Below are 22,901 nucleotides of genomic sequence, written 5' to 3'. Positions count from 1 at the left end.
CCATGTATCAATTCAACAAAAACTCTTGCTTTTTGCCCTCTTCACACCTTCACTGCTTCTTTGGGAATTTATCTCTTGATGTAACCCTCTAATTTCTATAGCCTGGGATCTTCCTATACTAAAGTGTATTTTTTTTCCTTCCAAAAGCAGACAGTAATTAAAAACAAATACTCTAGAATCCAGGTTGAGCTTCTTGTATACCCTTTCTTGAAACTGATGCTCAGAAAAGTTTTTGTTTGCTTAACATTTCCACTTATCTATTTTTACCATACTCTTCATATATTTACAGATGCAGAATCTTTTCCCTGTATGATTGATCAGTAATGTCTAATACATAATAAATTCTGTCCCTATGTAACATCATAAAACTGTAAAAATTATGTACAGGTACATGCTTTGGTTGGCTTTTGTTACCATGTTTCTCACTGAATTTTTAAAGTACCCAATTAATGAAGGCATGAAGTAAATCAGACAAGTCTGAACACCCCATCCTTTGAAGAAAAGCAGTTCCTTCCCTGGTTAGGGTCTGTTCTTCTAACATAGCCCTGTTGAATGCAAAGTCATTGTCAACTTGGCAGCTCAAAGGACAGACCATATATGTGCTGATACAGGAAAGTAAACTGTACTGAAAGACAGGTCTCTCACTCCTTTTACCTAAATTTCCCAGAAAGAGAAGTTCTGTGCCATACAGTTTTTCTAGCTTTAAGTAATGTTTGTTTTTTTTAATTTACTTCCAATGTTCCTTCAACAAATGTCAACAGTGATGCATGTCGTTAGCATAACAGGGGAAGCAGGCAAGAGTCCATCCATTGATTTTTGTCCAAAAATAAAAACATAGTAAAAATGTAGTTTAGGGTCTTCATTTTCACTGAAGGCTTTTTAAAATTAAATTATCAAGTAGGGCAATCGAGGTGAAATCTTTTAAGTCTTACCTGAATCCACGAACATTTCGTATTAAGAAAAAAATAGACCAAAATACAAATTAAGGTTACTCAATAGATGCTTCAGTACAAGCAAGAAAGGAAACCTTTCCGATGATTCATCCTCTCTTTCTTTTTCTGCTACTAGTCTCAGGCTTTTATAGTTCTTGGCACAAGCCACATGACAGTGATCTCGCTTCAGCTTTTGGAAGATGGGTCGGTGCAAGTCCAGGATGTAGGTAAACACTTGCCTTCTGAAGCCTTTTTTCCCCTTAGTCTTATACTGAGGTACGAATGGGAGGTATGTCATCCATAGGAATGCCATCGCGTGCATTTTCTTGACCTGCTGGCACGGATGAATCATTCACAGTTTGGTTGTAATAACTAGCATTCCCAAAACTCACATCATAAGGTTCCGGTGCATTGTCTAATCGCAGAACTAAAAAAGTAACCAAAAAAAAGGTGTTTTGTGGTGACAGAGTGAAAGATCCATGCGCACTCAGGTACCTGCCGCACCTCAGGAACCATTCTAGGTCAGTAAATCTGTCTAACCTTTACATGGGCTTTGCAGATACTAGTTTTGAAATTCTAAATAAATAGATATTTTTAAGCCACACTGCTTTCTAAGACCAAGAGAACAGTTTAACCTCCCAAATTTTCCTGCTGGAGGACCAAAACTAAAGGAACTAAGGGAGAAATCACAACAAAAGTGGGGTGATACTTTGTATAAAGAAGTATAAACAAATGTCTTACTGACTTGTATCTTGTGATTTCAGAGACTTGTCAGTATGTTTAGGATTTTTACCTCTGGTATAAAAAATAGTTTTTAAAAAATATAGAGCATTAATTTTAAAATCAGTGTCATTACTCTACCAAGTGACTTCAGGTAGTTAAGCCATTAAATATGGAGATGGAAAAAAAACTATTTGTAAAATGTATATTTCCTGCTGATAGATCCAATCTATCATGTGTTTGAGATTTCATGACTTATGATAAAGAATTTTTCTTTCTTTTTCAACAGTCAATTATCATTTCCTTAATGAACTTGAACTTATATTGAAAGAAAACTTGGTGTGCAGGAGGTGGTTTTAAATATTAAAGCAGTGACTAATTGCTAAGCAGATTAGTAACCTAATTGTGCACTGAGTATTTTTATATCCTATCATTTTCCTGAGTCATCTCTTTACAAACTAGTCTCCCAGGAACCTTAGGGATTTGGGGGTGTTCCTAATCTGTCTTGAAGGAGTAAATTAGATGGTGTGAATGAGTTGTTTTCTTATGCCTCAAACACATGTTAAATTATATTAATAGACTAGGCTTTTGTATGTGATTACAGACAAAGAAAAAATCCCGAAGTTTAAAAAAAAAATTGAAAACCTTTGTTGTTAGAAATTCTATCCTTTAATTTTGAAAAATTCCACTTTTTACTTTTTATGAATTGCTAGAAACCCATAGACAGAAATCAGTTAAGCTCACAAGTAGTGGATTTGGTTCTGAAAAAGAGCCTATGTCAGTCATGGTCTGAAGTTATCATGGTCTGAAGCTGAGTGAAAATCAACAAGACTTTACCAATGGAACCTACCAGGGTCACTTAACTAATTTTTTTTTTTATGATAGCAAGAATCCTTTGTGAAAACCAGTAAACAATGAGAAGAGTCAAGTATTTATGATTTCATTTGTGTTCTAAACATTGAATTGTTGAGATCAAACTCTGTGCTTAATTCTTAGCAGTCACATTTTTTTTATTCATAGATGTTATGGTTCTTTTTCATCATATGAATGAGAAAATCTTGAATTAAGGTAAATTGTGACTCTCTGTAGCCAAATATACAACTTTTAGAAAACATGTTTAAGAGACTCAAAAAATAATTAGTATGGGCCTACTGTATCTGTAAGACTTGTGAAGAGTTTCTAATTACAATATGTCTTTGCTCAAATTACTGCTAATAAAAAAATCGGGCAATGCTAATAAAATTGGCCATATTTTTCTCAATATCATAATATTATCTTCCAATTTTATAAACATATTTTAGGTTCAAGGATTGTTATTTAAAACCAACTGTGATGCAATGAGCAACAGTTTCAAATACTTAAAATTTTTTTCTCACAGGTTCATACTTATTTTGTTTATGTTATTTGAGAACCAGAGAGTAGATCAGAATAAATCTTTAGTCTGTTCCTTTCATATGAATCTCTGAACCCCTCTAGATAATGTAGTGACCATTAGCAATGAACACTTAATTAAAACCACTGTGTAAAGATGAAATTCCAAAAGTCATTTTACCTGGTTCGTTTCTATCATCATAAAGTCGCCGGTGGGAGAATGAATTTGTCTTCCTTTTTCCACACAATAAGTAGCCAACAAGAGTAAGCAGTGAAGCTCCCAAAATAGCACCTAAAATGGCCCCAAATACTACTCCTGTATTTCTATTCTCTAAGGAAAAAAAAGAAAAAATAGTCTATAAACAAGAAATAAAAATAATTGTTCAAAGAACAGTTAATTTATACATATATAGATATATATATACACATACATACATACTTGTGAGCTTCCTACACATCACAAGGAATGATTAACAATGCATTTATTTATTTATTTATTTATTTATTTATTAGATAAGGATGATATTGTGTGTGTTTTATGAAGTACTGAGTATTTGGGATATATTGGCAAAATACACTTCCTGATAAAACCAAGTCCTAGTTTTTTAAGTGTCTCATTTCTTAACACCAATAGTACTGAAATGTCATGTTTGTGCTCCACTAGGATATAATTTCTGTGTTGAAAGCTATGTTGTTTTCAGTCAACCCTGGATCTCTGATGAACTTTAGTGGTGAAATGAACTTTGAGCTTGTTTCTATGATAATTTGGAAGTAAAAAACTAATAGGAGTAAGTGGGTGATAGAAAACAAATCCACAAAGCTCCAAGTAAAAAGGCAAAATGAGGAAAAAGCATATACCTAATAAGGATATTTTCAGGTAGAACAAATGACCAAAGCAAGATGCTGTCAACGCCTTGCACATAGGGAACAAATGTGTAGGTCTGAGTTTAAGAGAATCCAAAATCTCATTCTATCATTCCAATAACCAAGTAGTTATTTGAAGACTGTTATCAATATTCTACTTATTGTTCCCTCAACTCATATTTAGTGTATTTTATTTTTAATGTTTTTAAAAAAAAATTCTTGAGAAGCTTACTAATTAGGTAGGAAAAAGATTGTATAGAGTCTCTGATTCCATATGAAGCCCTATTTATTTAAAAAATTAATCTTCACACTGGAAAGTTAACAGCAAAATTATTACTGAAATGAAAGTGAAGCAAAGTTAACTTTTTTTATTAAAGGGCAAAGGTAAAAATGCTCAGTGTTCTCAATATGTATTTTGAGTTTAGAGAGACAAAAGATAGTATTTAAAAAATATTTCTAGTGGAATATTAGAGCATGTATGAATGAAATAGATGTGTTAAAATTACAGCTAAAGTGAAAATATGTGAACATACAATACATTGGTTGCAGAGCTATAGTAAAGCCTAGAATTTATAATTTAAAACCTTTTCTGTACATTTGCAACAATTTTCAAATAGGAACTTTCATATATATATATATGATTTGGTTTTACATCGTTAATATAATCTGTAAATAAGTTGTATTGGAAATTGGAGAGTTTGTAAGCAAAAAAGAGTATTTTTCTTTTAGGTTTCAGGGAAATAGAAACATGGTTAGATGTGACAAAAATAAAACAATGAATTTTCATTAAATATTAGAGATCTTTTTCAGTTTAGGTTTCAAAGCTTTATGTAATCCCTAAAAATGAAATATAAAAATGTCCCCATATACAATTATCTTATGATACAATTAAACTCCATTTTATGTTGTTCATTAGTTACTAAACTAAAAATTAAGGAAGATTTCCTTTCTTGAATTTACTATTTTACAAAAAAGTAAGTGTTTTATTTGCCTGTGATTGCAATATGGTATCAGATAACTTATAAATTTATTCAAGTTTCAAAACCAACAGTCATATATTTTTAAAGTCCATTTGTACAGTATTCCTAAAAGCATATGAAATCTCAAGTGGTCATTCTAAAATTCAGTTTAAATTGTTATACAGTACCTCAAAACGATATCACCACCTCAGTCTCTACTTCTTTTCAGCCTGACCTACTTGGCATTGTGTCCCACTGTCTCATCATGTTTCCATACAGCAGTGACAAGCACATGCTGACTTAAGTTCTAAAATTCCTTCACTATTTCCAATGACTACCATGGTTACCCCTAAAAGTGAGAACGACCTGTCGTATTGTAGCTTCCTCTGTTTTTCTAGTAGACTCATTCCTTAGTTGTAATCCATATGACTTACTTGGAGATTATTTCACACCAAAGGAAAATTAAATATGTTTATATTTACCTTCTTGGGGATCTGATGTATTTGGAAAGATTTTTGAATTATTGGTGAATTTTAAGGTGGGCTGTAGAGTCATTTCTTGATAGGGGGTAAGCCCCGCCATGCTATCACTGGTAGTGTTAAGCCTTTGGCCGGATTCTGTTGTCGTGGGATTCACCGCTGTGGTGCTTGGTGCTGAAGGGAGGACGCTAACTGCAATGGAACTGTTGTCAGTTTCCACGGTGTCATTGGCCAAAGTCCAAGGGAACTTTGGGGTGGGTAAAGCAGACGTAGTATTGGGAGGCTCGGAGAGGGACAGAGGATTTTCATCTGTTACTGAAGAGTTCTGAGGCAATTTAGAAACAACGCTGTGGATCAAGGGAGGGCTTTCAGAAAATGGGGGCGTGGTTCTTGGACTCCAGGAAAAGTCTGTGGTCAAATTACCGACAGAATCTGTTGTTCCTTGACTTTTATCTGCTGGATCCATGAGAGAGGAATTACTTGCTTTGTCATTGAAGGTTTCTCTATTTTCTTCACCTAGGTTGAAATCTGCTTCCCTTTTCCAAGGAATATATTCTTTTGCTATATTTTTTAAGCTTTCTGAAATGTTTTCTGTTGTGTTTACTTCCAGACTTTCTTTCCCATGGCTTACAAATAATAGTAAACTAAACAAGGTTGAAATCAACGGAGTCTGGGTTGAGGTCAACATTGTAGCTTTCTTTGGTACTGGGGTTTATTCAGGGGAATCTGGAAGAAAATAACAACTATTTGAATGATTAAAGATCTACATTTTTAAAGTGATAAAATTTAAATACATAATACTGAGATAATAATATCATACTCTTAATACCAAAAGTTTGTTTTCTTTGAGCTATGTACTAATATTAGAATAACTGAGTTCTACATTCTGTATATATTTTTTTCTTCCCTTAAGAAAATCCCATGTAAAAACTTTGTCAGGCCTGACACCACTTTCCCCCTATTTCAAATATATATAAATATACATACATATACAATATATATACATATACATATATGTATACATATCCTATATATATATATATATTTATATATATAAATAACCATGGCCCTGACCTCCAATCCAGACATATCATTTTTCTTAAGTGTAGAAGTGCTATCAATTCATAGATAGTGGGATATGGGAAAAATGGTTTTTGAAATTAGATTTATATTAAAATTCTGGCTTCTGTCAAAAATAGCCTATGAAAAACAATTATCATAACCAGCAACTGTTTTAGCATCATCACAATAACTATATTGACTTCACATCATTGTTCTGAAGACTAAATGAAATGATCTGAGTAGAAGTATTCTAAACAATATATGACATCAAGTACACAATTAATAGACATTAACTTCCATTACTTATTATTAAAAGATAATATTTTCTGTGTCTTATACTCTACAAAGTTTATAATATCATTTCATTTGATCATCACAATGATCCCTTCAGACAAAAAGAGTAATTTGTATTATCTCTGTTTTGCAGATGAAGTAACTGAGGTTCAGATGTATGAGAACATTCACAGGGGCATTATTTATAAATGTCTCCAACCTAAACATCTATCAGTGACAGACTGGTTAATAAATTGTGTAAGATTAATATGTGGATATTAACAAACTAAAATCACATACAAAAAGATGGGTGATTATCACAATGTAATGCAGACCTTAAAATATCAGCTGAACTGGTGATTCCATGTAAATAAAATTCAAAGACAGGCAAAAAAAAAAAAACAACCCTAGAATGTTCTAGAATGCCAGATGTCAGGAAGCGGTCACTTGCAGGGAGCCAGGGGACAATACTGACTGAGTTGGCACTTAAAGAGCTGCTCTGTGCCCACACTGCCCTGGTTCTTGGACTGGTAGGGGTTACATAGGTGTTTGCATTTTTGATAATTCTGTTTATTTATATTTAATTAACATTTTTGTTATATTCAAGAAAGTTGATTGAGGTCCTAAAAATTGTTAATGTAACTGGAAAACAGATTACTATTAAGCACTTATTATATCAGATGCTTTGCATGTTTTCTCATTCAATTTTTACTAAAAACAATCAAACAATCAGAAAGGGATTATTAATCTTATTTTACAGATGATGAAATGAGGCATAAAAATGTACATAATGTGTCCAAGGAAACACACCACTAAAGAAATAGAGTTAGTATTCAAACCTAAGCATTAAACCTAGTAATTACTTATCTATGTAACAAAAGGTACAAAGGAATATGGAATTTAGTACTCAGCTGCTTTTTAAAACTTTTCCCATCAACATTATCTTAGCACAACTTCTACAAATTTTATTATTTTAATTAGAGAAAGTTATAATCTCATTTTTTAAACACTGGAAAATTTGGGCCTTCTACCTTAAATAACTCTCAAACACACTAAATACAATTTTATCCTAATTTAATATATTTTAACAATTGTCTCTATGGTCTCTTGATGGACACCTTTACCATGTAGTTTGTACCTTTTTAGAAACACCCTTCTCCTGTGAACTGTCAGGTTTGTGGCCAATATTATAGCCTTTGTCATTATCTACTGCCAGTGATCTGATTAGTTTTTGAATTGTACTTGGGCACCCGTCTTATCATTATTATGCAGTTTGATCTGGCTTTCCTCTACCTGCACTTTCTGGCTATTTTCACGTTCTAATGCAGTAGTCACCAGAGGGTAAGAAAACGTCCCTTAGCTGTTCTTCTACCTTTCTCATAATGTTACAGGAGAAACATGGCATTGAGCTTTCATTCCCTTCCCTTAATGAGGATCCACTTATCAAGAGTCAACAAAGTGAGTTTTGTTGTTCCTGTTTCCCTTTGCCTGTAACACTGAACCACCAAAGGGATCTCTCTACCCTTCACCCAGTTTTTGATTGCAATGTGAAGACCTAAGGTATCGATACCCCAAATGAGCCAAACATCCTGTTACAGCCTATAAAGAAGGGGCAGAGAGGATAAGACAGAATGCTATGAATACTATTGGCATTTTATTCTTAAATTAATAGAGTTGTGAATATAGACTTATTCCTGTTGTCCGGGCATGGCAGCAGGGACTTTGTTTCTGTACCCAGGCTTCTAAGAAAACCATGTTATACCTTGTCCTCAGGTCTCTTCATCTTTAAGGGATAGAAGCATCCAGGACTTGAAACCATTAGCTATTCCACATCCCTGTTCTGTACTGTTGTTGGAGCAAAGACTAAGCAATTTTAGTTAAGTTCAATCCCATTCTGAATTGAATAAAGCACATTATAAGAAGCAAAGGCTAATGGAGGTGGTAGAGAAGTTCCAAAGGGCCATGAAATAAAGATATATTCTTTCTCTTTGCACTTTTCTCTCAGCTTGTCTCTATCTCCAGAGGTCAAATTCTTAAGCTATGTTGCGAACTGTTATGTAAAGCTAAGTTAGGCTAAGTGATGGATGGCATGCTTGTGTGTGCCCAAGTTCATCTGTCAGCCAGATACAGTGCAGAAGGAAGCAGAAGTTGAAATGAAAGAGAAGAGTGAAATTGTCATTGGAGAGAAAATCAGGACAACCAACCAGGTAGTATATTCCCCTCCACCCTCTGTTCTCTGCCTCTTCTGGCCTCTAGATGAAAACTCCCAACAAAAACTTTGAGGGTGTAACATAGGAACCAAGTTGAGATCATAACAAACCCAAAAATTATCATGAAGGGAACAGAAAAAGAGAAGAGAATGTACATCCACTTTGTGATAGCTTAAACATAGATTCTAAACATTTCTGTGAATATTGACATCTTTGTATTATTTCTGTTACTTAATAACTTGCAAAATATATTTTCAGAGAGTATGAATTTCACTGTTTTTAAAATAATTCCTTAACATAGAGAAAATCAACACTATTTTCTCCTTTTCTTTGGCGTTGTTACTAAAAAGTGGTTTCATGTTACTACTTTTGTATGGAGTGCTACAGAAAGTGGTGAGAGAGAGAGGGAAAAAAAAAACTATGGCCATTATGGGAAGCAAATCCACACTTTCTGTACATAATTTTGCTTCTCCTTACATGCATGAAGTCATTATCCTGCCCCATTTCCATGTTCTAACTGTGTCACACCCATTTTATACCAAGCTTTGAAAAGAAAATATCTTGCTTTGTGTCAGGTAAATCAACCCATGCAGGGAAGAGAAAGGCTTGTCATTCTGAACTCAACCAAAACCAGAAATATTAAATAAAAACATTAGTTCAGGTACACAGAGGGGATAATATAAAAACATGTTTCTTTAGTGAAATAACTAGAGTATACTGTGCTACTTCTCTCTCTGTTGCTTTTGACTGCTTCTTGTTATAGATCTCAGGCCACAAAGTAAGACAGATGGGTTTTGTTTGTCTTTGTCATAGGAAACTCCGTCTGACATGTAGCCAATGTCCGAGGCAGACCTTGAGTGTTACTATGAGTGGCTTTTCCAATCTTGGCAGTATTTTGCTTTCCCTAAATGAAAGAGCCACAATAAATGAGGATGTGAAGAATCATGACTCTATAAATGCTTCTTTTATGAGAGTTTTGAAAGGGGGAGAAGACAACTAACCGTAAAGTAGGACTGTACCTGAGAATTATAGGCATATCATTTTACTTTTATTTACTTCAAAAAGAAAGAAAACCATGACTTTCCTCCCTACCTCCCCACACACACAAAAAAACATTATTTTCAAAAGTTTGTGAACATTATTCTAACTAAAAGTCTGAAAGGTATAAAAAAATCCAGGAAAAATACAGAGAACATCATACTCCCTGCTAACTTGGGTGTTCTCAGTCATAAACTACAAAGCCGAAATAATTAGGTGAAAGAGTGTCATGCTTAGAAAGAAAGGCTCGTCTCTGAAAGAAATATTCTGGACCCAAACTGCCAACCATGGGCTCTTCAGTCTTCTGTCCAGTTTCACTGTCTGTAGAAACAGTGTCTATGGATCAAATAGAAAGTGGATGAATAGTAAACCAAAATTAATTTTGAGAAACTGCATTTGCATCTTTGTTCCATGGGATGCCTTCTCTAACAACTGACTTAACCTTTAGATTTCAGTGAGTGGTAGACATGTGCACATCCCTGGCTAAGTACAATTATATACGCAACATTCTGCCAAACCTTTTAAAGAAAGTCTTCGGGAATGCAATTCATTGTATTAGAACATTGTTTTTTTAGAAACTATCATATTCTAATACTCTTGCAACAAGCTTGAAGCCCAAATGCATTATTGAAATTTAAATATTCAACTTACATGCATGCTGGAATCTCCACTTAAAATGCTTTTACTAAGAAGTGACCTAAGGAAACTCTTGTAATCACTTATGTTTGAAGTAAAGTTTTTATTTTAGCTCTTCAATTGGTTTCATTATCTAGTAAATTTGGCAGTAATTCTTAAAGTTAACTCACGTAACAATACAAATGCTCATTTCAAAGGTAGTTATTTAATGAAGTAACTACATGTCTTTACAAGGGTCTTTTAGCTACCTCTCAGGCTGTTGGTCAGCAGTCGAGCTCACTTTGATTCTCTTTGGAAAATCAATGAAAGAGAGAGGGGCAGACAGACAGACACAGAGTTGGGAGAAGAGGAATCCTGTGTAACGCAGCACACACTTACCTGTGTCTAGGAGGTGTTTACACACAGGAACTGAAATATCACAGCTGTCCCGGCTAAAATGAGTCTGCCGTGCATTAGAGAAAGCGATGGGTTAAGTGTGACGACGTCCCACTAAGAAGGAGGGCGGCAGAGAAACAAAATTAGGTGGAGCTGGCTGTATCTTGCTTGTGTAATAGAGCACCCAAGAACCTGACTGACCTGCTTCTCGGCTGTCAGCATGAAGATACAACCTCATTCAGGCCTTTAAAAAAAAATAAGTCCAGCCCTCCAGCTTTCATAGGTTGGTTGTTTTTGACTTTGGGGCCAGCTAGTTGTCTTCAGCAGTGCAAAACAAAGGACATTTATTTCTTGCCCTAAGTGAAAAAAGGACTTTGGTAACATCCCTGGTGCATCAGGAATTTCTGACACATGCTGGGTTCCCACTTTGCAGGTGAGGAAACCAAAATGAGTCACACCCTGCACCTGTTGCAGTGTTCTGGCTGTGTGTCGTTCTCTTGACTCAGAAGCAAGTCTTTCTTTCCCACAGTTAAATGTTCTATTTGTGTACGTAAAACCTGAATGAAGAAAATGTGATGGGGTCAGTAGTGAGGAGCCTTCTCTGCAATGCACCAAAATCAGTTTTGTAGAAAGTTACTCTTCACATAAAGTGAATTGATGTGTATTGCGGTCCTTGAGAAAGCTGTAAGCTTTAAATTAGAAGTAATCACCAGGACTGAGATGGGATTTCTTGCTGACTTTCAGAAGTTTGGGGAGTAACTGGGGCCTTTATCCAAGTGGCCACATGATCCTGAGAAATCCTGGGAGCTTTCTCAATTAAGTAGTTTCCATCCTGTGTTCTCTTTGCTTTTACTCTCAATTTCGAAGCTGGAGAGTTTCAGAAGTGCCCAGGTAATGCCTGATTGAATACTAGAGTTGAATAACAACCTGGCATACTTCCTTCACTTCCTTTCACGGCTTATGAAAAGGAGAAGAGTGAAACTGCACTTTCTGGGATTTTCTGAACATCAATATTTGGGGACTGGCGCCAAGGTCTGTTCAGCTAAGTATGCCTGAGGTTCATGCTTAGTTTCTGTTGTGCAAGGAGATAGGTTTCCAATTGCTGAGAGAGAAAACGAAACTTTAGCTAAGGTTCAGGAGCTTCAAGTTGAATGCAAAGAATCTGCCCAGTTAATTGGCCCCAGGACAGAACAAGGTAATTCTATAGTTTTTAATTTTATGAAGCCTAAAGGACCCTTTAGAGTTCAATTATAAATTAAGCCAACCCCTACAAAAATGTTCACTCAAAGAATATTTAAGCTGTACCTGCACTGGTATGAAGAAAAGCAAGTTAAATCTAATCAAATGACTGGTTTCTAAGCAATGGCTTAATAGAATTTAATTGGTTATTTTCAGATTTGTCTGTTCCTGCAGAAAAAAATTCAACTGAAAGAAATATTTTGTGTCTGTACTTAGAGAACTGAACACTACTTAGCAGGATTGGAGGCACCATACCCTTAGGAATTTTTCTAGATTAGTGTATGAATATATTACCATTTTCTGACTTGACCCTTAATTACAGCCTGTACTAAGCACAGAAATTACAAGGCATTTTTGCTACAATTCTCTGCTTTCACTTCCATTAAGTGTCAAAGCTCATCTTCCATGACCCCCTTTTCTGAAGACCCCAGCTACAGCCTCGGAATCCTTTTCATTATTGCCCTCCTGACAATCATAGGCAATTGATTAGAACTGACTCTGGAGATAGGCCCTATTTACCCTCCCTCATGAGCACGCTGGAATTAAGCTGTAAATGAAGACTATGCATAAATTTAATGCCTTAGTTACTACTTTGCTCATTTAGGTGTGATCAGAAACCTTTGTGAAGTCACCCGAATTGAAGTTAAGAAGTAATTTTTTCACAAACAAACATGTGTCGCTGAGATACATCTCCAGGTATTGGCCGTATTTTGGAAAAAACCAATCCCACGCCAGGCCTTGTTTCACTAGAGTTAGTTCAACAATTAGAAACAATTACCTGACAAGTTCATCAGCCAAGCCAGCTGAGATGACACATAGTGCAATGCTTACATTATGTTTTTGTGCTTACCTACTATGGTGCTTTTCATCTGGCACTCACCAATTGCTTTACAGCCATTAATTAAGTCTCACAATATATATCGGAGAAAGAAACACCTTCTCTTTGTTTGAAGTGATGGAACCATTCACAAGTGGATTTTCTAGAACATGAAGTCATGTTATTTCTTGCTGACAGATGGATTTAAAAATAGAAGCAAAGTAGCTTGGGAACATGTCTCAGATAAAATCAAAACATTGTTCTAGATTTAAAAAGGTAGTTTTTTTTCAAATCCTATAGCATAGCATGCCTGTTGCTGAAGAAACACACAGGAAATTTGTTCCCTTGGGTCAAATCCATTAACAGCAAGTTATGAGTTTGATGCTGAATATAAGCTGAATTCATATTTTCTCTCCATATAGAAGCATGGACATGTTCAGCAACAAATAAATACTTGATCAATAATAAAATAAACATTATGATTCTTATATTCTTTGAGGGTGCTTCGATGATATTTGTTATAAATACAATGGAAATTGATGACTGGAAAATTTCTTTAGGGATGATAATTGTTTTAATATTCTATTAGAATAGAAATAAAAGGATCGTTCTCATGAATGATAACAGTGGTTTAATATACAAGCTTATCTTTTTCCTATTAAGTCATATGATATAGTATGGTCTTCTTCATTTAACTATAATTTGATGGAAAAAGTTAAAAACTCCATTTTTGTGTGAAGGGCTTTCTAGAACTTTGCCTTTTGTAAAGTAGAAGTTGTGACATAGTATATACATATATGCGTGGGTGCATATTTGCATGCATATTACATAACTGGGGAGCTAAGGAAGGTTGTAAAGCTGAGAAATCATACACAAACTTTAACTCAACCATGGTTCAAGGAAGTGACTGACATAGCTATAACAAAACCTGTCGCATTCCTGTCAACATATTTTCTTGGTAAATATCTTTGTGAAGACAAGAAACTAAAATAGAGTTTATGCTGAAGCTTATCTCATTGTAGTAAAAACTGGTAGGTATCCAAGGGTGCATGAATCATTTGGAAAAAAAAAAAACCATGACATCCTTGAGATGTTTTTATAATAATATCTTAGATTTTATGTTTAATATTCATTAAATTTTAGAATAAATTTATTTTTTTATTATTCCTTGTAATAATAAGCCAATCCAAGTTGCGTTTTAAAAAGCTTCATGGCCATAAGAGATTTTAAAGATACTTTTAATTTCTATTTATATTCTTTGTTGTTTTAGAGAAGTATGGCAAGAAAATCAATAATCACTATAAGACACAAATACAAGTATAAAAGATAATATTCTGAGGTATAAGTAGAATGGAAATAAATTTAAAAACTTGTCTTATTTCCTTGCCCTGCATTAATTTCTCCACAGCACTTAACTGCCAGCTAGCATATTCTGTCTTATTTTGTTGTTGTTTATTGTCCTTGTACTAGAAAACTCATGAAAGTAAGCACTTTTTATTTGCTTCCACCATTACTTTATCCACAGAGCTGAAAAAATTCCTGGCAAAGACTAAATCCTCAATAAATGTATAAATGAATGAATAAATAGGTGAATGGATATATGAATAAATAAATACATTTAACAATAATAACAAAAAAATAAATGAATATACTAAGGATAAGATATCTTCTAGCTTGCTTTTCTTCCTAGAACATGCTTCTACTCATTGGCTCATGCAGATCTGAAATCTGCTTTATTTTTCCATTTAAAGACATCCTTTGAACGTATTTATATAATTGTACATGTAGATCCTTGACCCGTTTTCCTTTAGCATGTGATAAGAGATGGGAGCTATTTCATAAGAAGAGCTGATTTTTTCTCGAGGCCCATAAATCTTGTGTTAGAGCAGATGAAAATAAAGAGGCAGTGGGCACAAGGGTAGATAGTGGGTAGATATAGTTTGGGTGGACAATTTCTTTGACTTTATTTTTAAGGATGAAAAAGGCAGCAAAATTGCAACTGAGAGTGTTACGACTGTAGGTGCTGGATGTTAAGGGAGAAAAGAAAAGACAACAGCATAGTAGACTCAAGGATCCACTGAAATCAATTTAAAATGAGACAAGTCACCCAGCATAGCTGTAACTTCCCCTAGCAATGTTCATTCTTGATAGAGTAGGGTCATGTTCAAACTACGGGTTCATGACAAATTGAGAAAAGGTCTAGAGAGTTAGGGGTATATGCAAGTGAGTGAATGAATGTAATGACTGACCATTAAAAGACATAAAGAAGGAAGTGAGTGTATGAAGGGACAGTGAAAATAAGACATGTCAATGGATTGAAAATCTGGGTCAGGGGAGTATTGAAATTGGAGTTCAGAGTGAGTGAGCTCGAAGAATGAAGGTGATAATTATAGATCATGTTGGGTAGGGGGTGCAGTTATTGATTAAAAGTATGCCGTGGAAGCACATGAGTAATATAGAGTAGGAGGAAATATTGAGGATAGAGATCAAAGAACTGAGACGCCAAGATCCTAGGAAGATTATCTGCATATACTGTAATTTCCAAGAATTACTAACATGTTGGTAAGAGTTACACTAAGCCAAGAGCTTAAAAGTCTTCAGAGCAGTTGGAGGAAATGTCCCAAGGAATGTTAGATGGCTGCCACAGGAAAGGATAGGAAATATGGATTGATAATATGACACTCAAATTTGTGAATCTTTAAGGAGGAGAGAGAGAAATGCCCTTGAAGCATCTGTGAGGAAAAAGAAATTCACTACTTCATCTTCGCTACCTACTGGTGTGGGAGACAAATAGCCATCACCTGAGAATGCCACATGGAAAATGGGGTTGCGGGGCCACCCCAGGTGTCAATTAGAGCCAGGATTGAGGCAACATAAAAGACATTGCTGTTGATGACTTTGAGTGGCAAAGGACATAGTGGAAATATCTCGAAGAGTTGAGAAGGAGTGGGGATGTTCACAAAGGAAATACCCATTTCCCTAGAACTAGAGGATTAAAATCTGAGGGTTAAGGGATGATGGGAAAATTTTGGTCTTCTTGAGGCAAGTGATATGAGTGCAGTTAAAGAGTGTAGTGATTTCGTCCTGGTGGACCTGAGTGTGAGAGAGACAGGACAGAAAAGTATATGTGTAGAATATGGATATGGGGACATCTTTTCAAGATGGAGAGTTCTGGGCTTCCTCTGGACTCCTGCATAGATGAGTTCTGAAGTGAAGCCTCTTATTCCTAGCACCTCAAACAACTTTTCAACCCTACAGGCAGCATCCTGCTGGGAAATAATATTGCTCTCTTTAGCAAGTGCAAAATACTCTTGTGTGGGACTACCACACTACTGATTCATTCCTGTCTGATAGAGTATACTGTTACATGTTTCCTTATTTTAGAACACTAATCTAATTATAGAGTTTAACCTCTTTAGGTTACGGTTGACCAGTTTATAAACTATGTAATCATTTTACATGGACTTGATTAACTAAACATACAACTTGACATAAATGTAATAAAATAACAAAACTGGCAGATGGATGATATTATAATTTATTTTGCCATCTTTGGGAAAAAATCCAAGTGATTTATTAATGCTTTCTAAAAATATATATCTCAAGTCAGATAATTAGAAAATCCTAGATCTCTAATTTGTTTCTTTCTGGTTATAAGAGTTATAATAGCTAAACAACAGCCTCAGCAGCCACAGTGCATGGAGTCTCTTTGCTAAGTGTTCTCAGCACTCAGCCATGACTGAGAAGGGCAACGTGAGGGAAGAAGGAAATGCTTGCACTAGGTCTGTATTCTCTGAAGAAAAGTCTTGAATGATGTGTGCCCAAAAGCTGGAGCAGAGGAAAAAGAAAAATTTGTAATGACCTGAATAGGATTTTGAAATGAAGTCCACAGGCAGCAAATAACAATGACAAGTGGCTTTCACATTCATTCAAAGGACAAATAGCACCTTAAACACTTTGTAGAGAACAATGAAAACATTGTTTTCAACTAAGTTGGTAGTTCCTAGAACCTCTTAGCTACAGAAAAAGAAATTTTTGTGCTGAGTCAGGAGAGAATCTTTTCAACTAAATTGATAGTTCCTAGAACCTCTTAGCTACAGAAAAAGAAATTTTTGTTCTGAGTCTGGAGAGAATCTTAAAAGAAAAAGGTACCTGAAGTTGCTGTAATTTCCATCTTTGAATAAGTATTTTAAGTAAGTAACCTGCCTTCGGAGTCAGAGTGACTCGGAATAAAGTCAAGTCCATTTGGGGACAAGTTGTAAATTTGGGGCAAATTCTAGTGTGTTTCAATATGAATTGATATTTGTGAAATAATTTTCCATAGGGGAGTTTCTGGCTCCATTTCTGAACTTATTTCTCTCCCATTATCAGTGCTGACTACCAGGGAACATGTGCACCTCACCATACGGCCCCCGGCCTGACACCTGGAAGTGTCAGCGTATGCACTGGAAGGAGTTTCCTCAGAATCCATTTCAGTATTAGCAGAGTTAGCTGTATTTGAACAACATGGGGAAGTGCCTGCAAACCACTTGAACATCTTACTAACCTTAAACTAAATGTGTCCCTTACTCAATATTCCATCAGTCAACTGTCAAAAAACAGTCAGGGACACTCTACCACCCAGTATTTGGGGGAGACAGAGACACTGATTGTGTCTACAGGGAGCTTTGAGACACGTCAAAATTATAAGCAATTTAATTATTCTTTGACTAATTAAATGTTTGCTTAAAGTATAGAACAAGAAGCATTGTTTGCCTCTGCATGTGTGTCTCCACAAAATTTAGATATAGTGGTCTAATCAAGGAAAAAAATCTTTTCAGACAATAAAGTTATAAACATGTATGAAAATTTCAGTAGAAGTTTACTATAAAGGAAACATTTTCTAAAACACCAGTGTGAAGACTTCTGACTTGGTAGAGGCATTTATAAGAAAAGAGAATGGTTAATAATCATTTTTAGACTCCCCGCCCCCCGCCTCAAAAAAAAAAAAACCCCAGGAAACGAAAGGGGGATGTGAGGCCAGGACTTCAAACTGTTGATGGATCAACCACTGGCATGTGGGTGAACAGCTAACCTCCTAGAAGTTCTCAGGCTCATTTAGATCTATTAGGATTTTGCAATTTTGCTTCAACATTTTGCCTGTGATAATAATTTTTAATAGAAGCATGTTGTAAATTATATAACTCAAGAATGTCTATCCCAAATCATGTTTGGAATAATTTTTCTTTTGGCATGGAAAAAGATCTGGATTTTAATTTCAGCTAAATGACTTCTTCAGGTAACTTAACCTCCAAGATCTTCATATGCTTACTCACTGAATGAGGTCAGTAATATTTATTAAACATGGGTTATTGTAAAAATGCTATTAGTTAATTTAAAAATACCTAGCACAAAGTCTGAAACGTAAGTGCTCAATAAATGCTAGTTCTCTTCTTACTTTTTGGAACATAATGCGGTTCCATTCAATTTTTTTTTTGTATACTCTATAAGAATAGACAAACATTGTGCTTTAGAAAATATTTTGAATGGAATTCTTCAGAGGCAGCTTCAGTCTTAAGAACAAAAGAATAAAAAAATTTAAGTCATTCTCTAGGTATGGGCAAAAAGTGGAAGTTACTATGCAGAAACTTCTTATGGCTGAATTTTTATAAAATTGAAACAATTGAAATATAAGTAATTGACAACACCTCTATTATTCCTGAAAAACAAATACAATATTTTAATGCAGTGAAAACTAAGAAGTTTGTCTACAACTAGCAAAATGTTGAAAAAAATTATTATAATTTGTTTTACCCTTAAAATAAATGAAGTGTAGACTACTTACAAATTGTACCTTATTTCATTCATACAGCACCCCCGTGAAGCCAATTTCACAATTGTTGATAAGATGTGTACATGGAGGCTTGCCATTCCTTAGTCATTTGTCTAAGAGCACACAATTGGGAAAGAACATAGGCAGCTTTCAACCCAGAACATTGCTCTTCCAAACTATTTTCTTTCCCCATGCCACATTGCCTTTCCTAGATGTTCTTTTGAGGATAATTGTAGTTTTGTCAAGATAAATTTTATTGTATTTTTGCAAAAGTGAGGTTAATTATTCATTTTATAGCGGTTGGTGTTCACCTATGGTGCCAAGTATTCAGTTTCAGAGGGATGCCTTTATGGTTCAAAGGCAAATGCTTAACCATGTGTAGGGCTCTGGGACTGGCCCACCATGGTGAATGCAGACCTTGGTTTGGAGCGCTTCCCGGGAGGCCATAGCGGTTCCAGTGGACAGGCACCTGGACCTCGTGAATGTTTCCTGGCCAGGACAGGCCAGCCTGTGAGGGAGTGAGGCCTTCAAATGACTTAGTTGTGAGTTTGTTTTTTTTCTCTTTTGTCACAAATTAATAACCAACATGCCCATACCTCTGCCTATCAGCAATGTAACTGTCCTCAATAGAACTGTGCTCAAGAAAGATACCTTGGATGGAATTACCAAAATTTTAATAGTAGCTTATTATTAGCGGTGGCAGTGTAGGTGACTTATTTTCTTTACAGTTTTAATTCATTCATTCAACATGTATTTATTCAAAGCCAAGTGTATGGCAGACGCTCCTAGACACCTTCTCGTGTTACATTTGTAATCAGAAAATGTTCCACAAAAGTAAGGAAAGAAAGTCTATCAAAGAATTGAATGATAAGATGAGGAAAGGGCCTGAGAAAAATCAGTCCTGTGCTGTAAAAAGATTACATTATAGTTCATTAAAAAATACATAGCAAAAGCTGACAAGTTTTTATTTGCATGGACTCCTCCAATTTTTCAGCAATTCAATTGAAAGGATCAATTCACATTTGAACAGATGCTACTGAGATGTCTATTTAATACACAAATGCCGGTAGCATATTGAGTGTTAGCACATAAAGGGGTCTATTTATCTGCATGCATTAGAGCCCAGTAAGACAGGAACAGGAGTTTGCAGCCAAAAGAAAAAAAAAAGTAAGGGATTATTACTTGAGAAAGCGGCCCACACCTGAAGACACAGGTGAGCTAATCAAAGACCTGGCTCCGCAAGGGCTTCCAGAGGATGGGTTACATAGGGGAAAAATCATTAATCATGGTGATTAAGGGAGTTGGGGACCTGGTCAGAGTCATGGTCTCTATTGATTGGGCAGTGCTAGCAGTGGATCAGTACATCTGGTCCTGACGTCAGCCTTGAGTAACTTTGTTTGAATTCACCGATTTTCTAGGGTGGAGCTGAAACACAACTGAGATCTAGATGTTATCTCTGGTTTGGCTGAAACTCTTGTCTCTGTGGTCAACAGACCTGAGGCTTTGTTCCTAAGATTATTTGATGCTGATTAGAACCTCATTGTCCAGAGGGCTTAATGGTTAAGGGAGCTGGATGTGCAAGGGAGAGGGAGGCAGGTGAGTTGGGTGCTGGATGAGGCCAGTCTGGATCAAAAGGAAAGAAAGGAGAAAAGGTCATGTTGAAGCATGAAATGTTGCGTGGTTACAACTGGAAGAGTTAGCTTTAAAGAGATTCTGTACATAAAAGTTAGGAGTCTGCTCTGGTCAAGACGGTGGTGAGAGTTCCCACTGTTTTAATGTAACAGCATGCTGTTTGCATATAGCTTGTTATTTCTGACTGAATTTTATTATGGAGAAAAAAAATGTCAAGGCTGATTTTAGGAATTGGTGAAGCTTTTTGGAGCTTAAGGTTCAAGCACTGGCCATACCATATTCTTAGAACTTAGTTATTTGTTGTTTCTTATTTAATATTTTTAGAGAGGAAGGAGGGGAAGTAAAGTTAGAGAGAGATCCCATATCCTTAGACAAAAAGGAAATTTAATAAAACATGAAGGAATTGATTACATAATGAGCCTCGGTATTGCTGTGTCAAGTACAGTTCAGCTCAAATATTCAAAATCTGTCACCTTGCAAAAATTTATAGCCTCCTTATATTGATTAGCATACCCTATATTCATGTACAGACCTCCATTAGTTTCTTACTTGTTAAATGTAAACCAAAAAACAAAAAAACGGTTACATTCCCCAAGTGTGGAAATTTAGTATGTGCCACATTCATAGCCATTCTGCTCATTGTAGAACCTGTTGGGTGAGATTTCAGTTTTTACCTCATGTGTGGGGATGTTGCAATACCATATGGGGAAAGCACAGTATGTTTGACGATGTTGCTGGAAATGAATCTGGGAAATGGAAGTGAGTCTTTAATAGTACCTGGATGTTCTCCAAATTGGCACTCTCAGTGTCGTTGCTCTGATACACTGTTGTTTCAGCTGGGTCTTGTTTCGGGAAGACTTAACTCTTTATCTCTTCTGATGAAAACAATACTTGGAATTCCTTTTTGTTCTCCATATTCAAACATAGTTCATTTGTGCTTGGTATTGACCTCTTTCCTCTGCAACCCAACCCCTCTGACAACCCCCAACCTTTCTGAAGTATGGTGAAGTCGTTTTCAAACTTTTAAATTAATAATTATTTTTCCATGTAAAATTGAACTTTATCAATATGTAAAATGGATAAAGAAGGGGGGCTTCTCTGGTGAAGGCCCCTTCATATATTTCCAGTGAAATTCCATGGAGCATAATTTGAAAAGCTCTGGAAAAATGGAAAGAACACTCAACCAGCAGTTAGAGTCACAATCACCGGATTCCATTCAGCCAATCAGTTCAATTTAACAGACATTTATTAAGGACTGTCCGTGTTCCAAGCACTACATATGATGGGGGGGGGGACACTTTAGAAACTTAACTTCGAATGTAAGGAAAAGCAGGTACAAGAACAAGAGTAATCAAGTCTTGCAGGTGCTTTGGCAGTTTTCTGGACAAGGTCAGTGATACATGTCAGCCAGTCAGAGCCTTGTTTTCTATAAACAATTTAAAATAAATAACTTGGAACAAACCACATATGGAATCTAACGTCTTTCACAGGCATGACCGTGTGATTCTCTTACTCTGTGCCGTTGGCTTGCAATCACAAAGGAAGCCACTGGAAATAGACAGGAGGAAATGAAAGCACCAGGACTGGATGTAGTATGTGCATCTTGGATTTTTTTCGAAGTTGGAAAAATTTGTTATTATAGTCAGAATGGCAAGAATAAAAAATTTAATACAATGTATGGTTGCCAAGGAACAGAATTAGAAAGTATCATCTTCAGCCTTTCCACAATACTCCTTCTGCCTCCATGACTCATGTAAAACCTGGCCTTCCCCTAATAACAAAAAGCCTTTCTCCACTGGAAGCCTCTTATCCTCCAACTCCACCCTCAAGCCAGTTTCATGAAACTGAGGGAAGGAGTTGATAAACTTTCCTCATAGAATAATAAAAAGAACATATGCGTGGATACTTCTTAGACAATGTCGATTTTTGTAGAAGGTGTCCCATAATCCACTTCACACACATAATTAGTATTAACACTTTAGTGTATATTCTTTTGGATATCATGTATCTATTTCTATAATATATCTAATCTGATATAGAATCTACATATTTGATATATTATATGTACCTACATATTATAGAAGTGTTTCTATTACTTCACCTACGTTTGTTGGCACTTTATGCTTTGTAAGTGAAATGGCTGTCACTTTATACACTTAATTTTTAAAGCATTTTTATTTTAATATGCTTCCTTTCCTCTTCACCACCCCACAGCCTCTGCCACTGTACTCATGTCCCAGCCATTGTCCTTTGTCCTGCTGTACATACATGGTCCCCTCCTTCAACCTTATGCTTTTTAACTTCCAGCACTCTCCATTTCATATCTGCTGTCTCCAGGATACTCCTTTCTTGAAGACTCTCCCAGCTGGCTCTCAAATTCCCATTCCTACCTGTTAGCATTTGCAGTCTCAACTCCATCCATTGCCATCCAGGGAGGCACTATGGTATGGTATAAACAGTACAAATTTTTGAGTTAAAAATG

At 35.7% G+C, this 22,901-nt stretch overlaps 2 protein-coding genes across 2 annotated transcripts in view; one reads left to right on the top strand and one right to left on the bottom strand.

Annotated features, from left to right (window-relative positions):
- The window catches only part of ANO3 (anoctamin 3), a 286,782-nt gene that overhangs the window by 230,212 nt on the left and 33,669 nt on the right, over positions 1–22,901 (top strand). The window lies entirely within an intron of this gene.
- On the bottom strand, positions 1,199–6,031 carry MUC15 (mucin 15, cell surface associated). Its single transcript, XM_054585979.1, has 3 exons — positions 5,329–6,031; positions 3,205–3,354; positions 1,199–1,359 (listed from the first exon to the last, which is right to left on the bottom strand). Exons 1-3 carry the CDS (start codon positions 6,011–6,013, stop codon positions 1,199–1,201), a joined length of 996 nt encoding a protein of 331 aa, XP_054441954.1. The 5' UTR covers positions 6,014–6,031.

The sequence above is a fragment of the Pteronotus mesoamericanus genome, unplaced genomic scaffold (assembly GCF_021234165.1).
Source record: "Pteronotus mesoamericanus isolate MK-2021 breed Mesoamerican mustached bat unplaced genomic scaffold, CSHL_Meso_final contig_90, whole genome shotgun sequence".
Lineage (NCBI taxonomy): Eukaryota > Metazoa > Chordata > Mammalia > Chiroptera > Mormoopidae > Pteronotus > Pteronotus mesoamericanus.
This window is presented reverse-complemented; position numbering and strand designations above follow the sequence as displayed.

Coding starts and splice junctions, on each gene's coding strand:
- MUC15 (XM_054585979.1), bottom strand. CDS start 6,013: ATGTTGACCTCAACCCAGACTCCGTTGATTTCAACCTTGTTTAGTTTA. Junction 3,355..5,328: donor TACATCAGATCCCCAAGAAG/GTAAATATAAAC, acceptor TTTTTTCCTTAG/AGAATAGAAATACAGGAGTA. Junction 1,360..3,204: donor TGATGATAGAAACGAACCAG/GTAAAATGACTT, acceptor TTACTTTTTTAG/TTCTGCGATTAGACAATGCA.